Source organism: Ochotona princeps, chromosome 4, assembly GCF_030435755.1.
Source record: "Ochotona princeps isolate mOchPri1 chromosome 4, mOchPri1.hap1, whole genome shotgun sequence".
Lineage (NCBI taxonomy): Eukaryota > Metazoa > Chordata > Mammalia > Lagomorpha > Ochotonidae > Ochotona > Ochotona princeps.
This window is the reverse complement of record NC_080835.1, coordinates 13,910,993-13,918,378: the sequence shown is the minus strand read 5'-3', so window position 1 is coordinate 13,918,378 and position 7,386 is coordinate 13,910,993. Positions and strand designations below refer to the sequence as shown.

The 7,386-nt window shown below is 36.4% G+C and overlaps 1 protein-coding gene across 1 annotated transcript; it reads left to right on the top strand.

The window, feature by feature from the left end:
• Positions 1-4,189: 4,189 nt before the first annotated feature.
• On the top strand, positions 4,190-5,119 carry LOC101534375 (olfactory receptor 5W2-like). Its single transcript, XM_012927101.3, has one exon. The coding sequence runs from the start codon at positions 4,193-4,195 to the stop codon at positions 5,117-5,119; it is 927 nt and encodes a 308-aa protein (XP_012782555.2). The 5' UTR covers positions 4,190-4,192.
• Positions 5,120-7,386: the final 2,267 nt, after the last annotated feature.

Here is a 7,386-nt window from a genome sequence, read left to right as displayed (position 1 = left end):
GACTCTCACATTGGTTTACATTCTACTACCATTTAAAGGACCACTATTTACTAAGAGTTAGGGCAGATGATACATAAATCTGAAAATAATGGAGGAGTGTTGTAATGTTTTGACATTTATTTTTATGTTTACCCTAAGGATGCATTAGTATTTATTTAATTTATAATATTGAATTCAACTTACAAACTTGCTGTGGGTGTGAGCACTGTTTGCAATGTGATAACAGGTGCTCTCATTGACCCTGTCCCATCTACACCAAGGAAAATCATAATTTCAGTGGCCAGTCTTAGAAAAATAAAGCTGAAATATTTGAATTTTAAAAAGTAGCTACCATTAGGTAAATTATCAAGTGATTTTCTTTCTGAGTTGCCTAATTGAGTGTGTAAATTATAAAGTGAGGAACTAAGAACATACTAGGAATCAAGTTGCAAGGTGTGAGAATGTTCTTTTGGTAGAACAAGATTGTGTTTAGCATAAAGTACACTTTTTCTGACCCAGCACGGTGGTCTAGTGGCTAAAGTCCTTACCTTGAATGCACCGGGATGCCATATGGGAATTGGTTCTAATCCCGGCAGCTCCACTTCTCATCCAGCTCCCTGCTTATGGCCTGGGAAAGCAGTCGAGGATGGCCTAAAGCCTTGGGACCCTGCACCCACGTGGGAGACCTGGAGGAAGTTCCTGGCTCCTGGCTTCGGATTGGCGCAGCACCAGCCACTGTGGTCTCTTGGGGAGTGAATCATCGGACGGATAATCTTCCTTTCTGTCTCTCCTGCTCTTTGTATATCTGACTTTGCAATAAAAATAAATAAATCTTAAAAAAAATAAAGTACACTTTTCTCCCTTTACAGAGTGTTCTACAAAAAAGAAAAAATTCCATTTAACATTCATACATTGGTTGATTCATTTTACACATGAAAATTAAAGACCTTTGGCTCAGGATCAGTCGATGCAGACAAAGTGCAGGTCTATTGATGCTACATGGTTGCTTGTAACTGTTTTTGCTTGCTTTTCCAAGACATGCCCCTCTTTGAGAAACAAGAACAATATGCAGAGTTCAAAGAGCGAGCTAAGACGTTCATGTGCTATTGCCACCTGCTGCTGGTGGATATGATATAGTGGCCTACCTGAGAACCAGAGAGAGCTCCCCTCCCTAGTCCCGAAGGAAATTTACTGTTCTTCTGTTTCTGTGGACTGTTCAGGACTCCTTGCTGTTGTTCTATCTGTTGAAAGAATAAATTTTTGTCATTTTAAGGAAGGTGTATCAAACCGGGGTCATGATTCTAGCTAAAATAAGCCATGCACCAAGCAAATACAACACTTTCCATATATATATATACATATATATATATATACATCTATATATACAGATGTATATATATGTATGTATATATGTATATATTTATCTGTGTATATATACCTAAAGAGTCTTCAACTACATAAAATAAAAAAATGAATGACTCTTTCAATGGTAATCCAGGCTTGAGTTTCAAAAAGGAATGCAAAATTAAAGTAGGATCAAAGCAGTTGGTTTCTAGTGCTATAAAGGAAGGTGGGACAACCATAATGTGTTCAAGCTCACATATTATCTATTCCACAAGCAGAAGAAAGAAAGGAGTTCCCAGTTTCCAATGATGAAATAAAGCCCGATTGCTTGATTTAATCAAGTGTTTTATGTACAAAGACTGAAATACTTATCCAGAGCACTAAATATGAAAAAGTTTGATTTTTTTTAAAGGGAAAGAAGCCCTAATTCTAATGAAAGGAAACATTATCTTTTCAGATTAACACATCCATATTTCTAATTATTGATGTGTTTTAGAAAGAAATTAACTACAACTCCCCAGTTAACTATTTCCTTGGAGAATTTTAGGAATGAGCATGTTGGTAATTTTTTGATTACCAGGTCCCCCATGACATGCCTATAAATGTCTTTGGTTCTATTTGTGAGATTATTCATCAAGGCAGTTGGAAAAGGACACCTTCCTTAGTAGGTTCAATGGTTATTAACAAATCTAAACTGGTCTGAAACATAATCTGTGATGACCCTCTAAGCAAAACTCACTGAGATGTGTCTAAATAAGTAAGAAAATCTATAATTCATCATGTGTTTCTCTGAAGTAGCTTGTACGACTATCAAAGGTAGCATTTTTTTCTTACATCCTATCTACTAATCTATGACATTTGATTGAGTTTAAGCCATTTACATTCAGGACTAATAAGAATATGTGGTAATTTAGTCCTGTCATTTTAGCAATGAGTTGTTCATTTATTCAGTCTTCTGATGTCATTTTACTGGGATTTTCTTCGCATTTGCTTCTGGTTTTGGTGGGTGCTATTCCTTTTCTCTATGAAGAGAACATCGTGAAGTATCATTTGTAGGGCAGGTTTGAAAGAGGCAAATTCTTTTAACTTTACTGTGGAAGAATTTTATTTCATTTTCAAAGACACAGCATACGTTATCCTGGGCTGCCATTTTTTTTCTTTTTTTGCTTTTAGGATCTGGAATATGTCACTGCATTCTCTTCTTGCCTGTAGAGTTTCCTATGAGAGATCTCCTGTGAATTTAACTGGCAAAAATAAATGTGTGTAAGTATTAACATAAAATGATGGAGAAAATTTTAAAACAGGAAGAAACTTAAGAAGTAGTATGAAAGAAGTTGAAAATTCTGGCAGAGCTGAGCTTCATTAGATTCAAACTGTGATTGGAGGAGGATTCAGACAGGATTGCACACTCAGTAATGTGAACTAATTCCCAGTTTTCCTCCAACCAGGGATCAATTTGTCGGCTGTAACAATTGAAACTCAAAACTTTGCAAGTATTGTTAGTAAATACACTGGGAAAATGCAGAACCAGAAGCGTGATTAATCACACCAAAGCCTAAGGGAGGCAGAGAATGAAGCCCCACACGCTACCTGGAGAATAAAATGCTGTCCATCTGGTGTTCAGATACAAGAACTGCCTGACCCAGGTAAGTTCCTCAATTTTCAGATTCAAAAGTATAACATCAGAAAAAAATTAGCTTTTAGAAAAGATGAGACATTTCTAAGTGAATCATTTAGTTGAAATTATTCAGTTTAATAAATTCTCCAACCTAAGGCATCAAAAATATTTTCCTTCAGAATTAATAGAACATGAATAATATATGAATTTAAGGGATTTATTCATTTAGAGACATACCTGATTCATCAAATTACAAATACTAGTAGATACACATTCAGCTTCAGGTGAGCCACATACCATACTAACATTAAAAAAAAATCCTGTATGTTCCAATTCTATGCACCAACAAGAAGACATACATGCATACAAACACATTATACACCTATGAAGATGAACAGACCACAAGACAAAGAATTCAATTCTGTTAAAAGTCAGTGAACCATAAGTGTACACATTTTAAATTCCCTTTCATTAGCATCTCTCTACAATAAAAAACCTTATCCCAAACATTAAAACAATTAAGTATTGAGTTTTGGAACAAAATTACTATGTTTATATAGATAGGACCAGTAATAAATATTTTATGTCTCATTAACTATTGAGGAAACATAGGCCAAGATCAGTAATTACAGATTTTTAACAATTGGTGGTATATATATTTCTTTTTAATTTTTAATGTATAAAGAAAACAGAATTTTTGTATTTTATGAATAAACTTCAAAGAAGATAAGCTCCAATTTTATCCATCTCTGAATTTCTGCATGCCTTCTTGTTGTAATTTTTGGAAAACTCTAATTCTGAAGCTAGCACAAAATAAAACTGAGTTAATCATGCTTTTACACAGCAAATATAACCACTGCAATGTCTTTACTGATATTTGGAAAGCATAGAAGAAGTTTATTCCTATAGGCTATATCCTCATCTTCTAACATCTATGTATTCTATATTATTTTGGAGATGAAATGAGATTTCAAATAGTCTGTTTTACCTAGAGTAGGCCATAACTGAAATATTACGTATCTCATGAATGACATGCAGGAATAGATAAAAATTCCTTAACTAAGAAGTATTTTTCATCATAGTCAAGATTAAAATGGCTTTTCTAACATGATTGATAACTTTAGGATTAAATCAGAATAAGGAGACACATCAATTTGCCTGTTCAGATATATTATAGATGCTGAGAAGGACTAACCATGCATAATTATGTCTTCAGCAATTTCTCTCAGGTTTGCATGAGAAGAAAGAAGAATGCATCAGAATTGCTCCCAGTCTCAATTTATTTTCTTGGGAATTAGCAATAATCTGGAGATGAAAGTGATTTTATTTACCACATTTGTGCTTGTTTATCTCACCAACCTTCTGGCAAATCTCGGAATGATCACTGTAATCAGACTGGATTCCAGGCTGCACACCCCAATGTACTTTTTCCTCAGTCACCTCTCATTCTGTGACCTCTGCTACTCCACTGCAGTTGGACCCAAGATGTTCATGGACATATTTGCTACAGACAAGTCAATTCCCTTCTATGGCTGTGCTCTGCAGTTCTTGATCGTCTGTATCTTTGCAGACTCTGAGTGTCTGCTGCTGGCAGTGATGGCTTTTGATAGGTACCAGGCCATCAGCAACCCCTTGCTCTACACAGTCAACATGTCCAGCAAGGTGTGTTCCCTGCTCATGGCTGGGGTTTATCTGGTGGGAGTGACAGATGCATTGGTACACACAACATTGACATTCCGCTTGTGTTTCTGTGGCTCTAATGAGATCAATCACTTCTTCTGTGACGTCCCTCCTCTGCTGTTGCTATCATGCTCAGATACTCAGGTCAATGAGTTGGTGATCTTCACGGTGTTTGGATTCATTGAACTGAGTACTATCTCAGGAGTTCTTGTCTCTTACTGTTACATCATCTCATCAGTCTTAAAGATGCCCTCTGCTGAGGGGAGGCTCAAAGCTTTCTCCACCTGCACCTCCCACTTAACTGCAGTTGCCATTTTCCAGGGAACTATACTCTTCATGTACTTCAGACCAAGTTCTTCCTACTCTCTAGATCAAGACAAGATGACCTCAGTGTTTTACACCCTAGTGATCCCCATGCTGAACCCTCTGATTTACAGCCTTCGGAACAAGGATGTGAAAGAAGCTTTAGTAAAACTAAAATATAAAATCTGTTCTTAAAAACATATCAATACACATACATATTCATAGCTATTGGTTTGTGGAATTTATACTGCATGCTGGAGAAAAAATTAAGTTATATTATAACAAGCAATTTAATTAAGTGAAAATTTACTAGACATGACTAGTAAATATGACATTTCTGAAGCATATCATGCTGAAGTACAACTCTTTGGTGTTAGGAGCATTCAATATGGAAGATATTCCTAACTATCCTAACTACCAACGATGCCAAATTTTTTCACTGTCATTACTTTCATTATAGTTAAATTCAGTAATCAACAATTGCATGGTGGAATACCTTTGTTGTTTTGTACCTTATGACATTCTCAGAATGAAACTGAATAATTTTAATCATTGTTATATATTTCCTCATTGGCTCAGATTGAATAACGAAAATAATCCATTATTTCTAAGAGATTTATAGTACTTACAATAAAACAGGGCGATAAGTTGTTTGCTGCCATTTGGCCAGTCAACCAAGCAGACGGTACACCTTTTTTTCTCTTTCTCCTCTCTGAAAATCTGATCTGGCTTTCCAATATAAATAAATAAATACAAAATGATCCAGCAATACTAACATATATGACATGTACTCATCAGACAAATCAATATCTCACTCAGAAATCAGACTCCAATGATTGATGAAGCACTGTTCACAATAGCTAAAAATGGAAACAACCTAACTCCTATCCAGTGCTGAATAAAAAAAATTGTGGCCTATACATAGGGTCAAATACCATGTCTTCAAAGCAATGAAATAAAAAAAAGAGCAATGAAATCATGTCATTCACATCGCAGATAATATGCAAAGTGATTATGTGAGTGACATGGAGAGGCAGGAAAGGGAGCGTTTGAGGACTGGTTGATCAATAACTACCTGGTTATGGCTAGACTGGAATAAAAACCTCTGGATTCCATTTCACTGCAGTATAATTGCATTCAATACTAACTTACTGAATATTTGATTGTGAAAATAAATTAGAAGATAGATTGGATATTTTTCATCATAAATAAATGTTAAATTAGTAATAAAATTTTAAATTAATATTCAGTATCTTGGTGGATATAGATTTATTTATCATGAATGGAGGCTATGCAATGCATATATGTACATCAAAGCTTAGATAAAGGCTGTAAGTATGTATTTTTCTCTAAGAATTTTCCTTAAAAATCAATAACCTAAGGCTCAGTACAGAGGCCTAGTGGCTAAAGTCCTCTCCTTGAACATGCCAGGATCCCAGTTCTAAACCCTGCGGCCCACTTCCCATCCAGCTCCCTGCTAGTGGCCTGGGAAAGCAGTCGAGGACAGCCCAATGCTTTGGGACCCTGCACCCATGTGGGAGAATTAGAATACAACCAACACAAAAAGCTTTTTGCCAGTATGTCTAAATTCATTGGGGTTTGATTTTTTATTGTCTCTACACCCTGGAATTCTACAATGCAATGGTCCTCCACAGTGTAACACCTTTGCACTCCAGTGTTAACTATATTCAGGTCTTTCAATTTAGTCAAATGAACACACTTCTCTACACCAAGCAAATCTTGTATTTTTCTTTCTGTGCTAATGATCAGGACTGAATTTGTGCCTTGCATAAACATGATTAGATAGGGCTTGGCAGAATGTCTCAAAGAGCTACTGTGAATGCACACAAAGCAGACTCTGCTGTTCTCTGGCTCATGTCACAGATCTGCCTCCTGGGGACTCATGTTGCAACAGCTGGTCATCCCAGAGGTTCAACTGCAGGAGGGACTGCCTGGCATGTTCCCAAGGTCAGAAGTCAAGGGTCATCCCAGAGGTTCAACTGCAGGAGGGACTGCCTGGCATGTTCCCAAGGCCAGAAATCAAGGACTACATGAATTCATTTTAGGATTTTGATGAATGTCTTTCCATTAGAAGCTACAAAATGAAGAGTAATTGATGTCTTGGTAGTCTTTTTTGATGCTGTAAATCATTTTAAAATGGTAGTTTATGACGTTAAGATGCGTAACACTGATACTCTTTGATAAGTATGTCACAGTAGTAAACACCTACATTGCCTAATGTTCAATTTAGAAAATTTTCTTTTTTTAAGATTTACTTATTTTTATTGGAAAATCATATAGAGAGAGCAGGAGAGACACGGAGGAAGATCTTCCGTCCACGGATTCACTCCCCAAGTGTCCAAGAAGAAAGAAGCTGAGGTGATCCCATGCCAGGAGCCAGGAGCTTTTTATGGGTCTCCCATGCAGACACAGGATCCCAAGTCCTAGCTGTGGCTAGACCA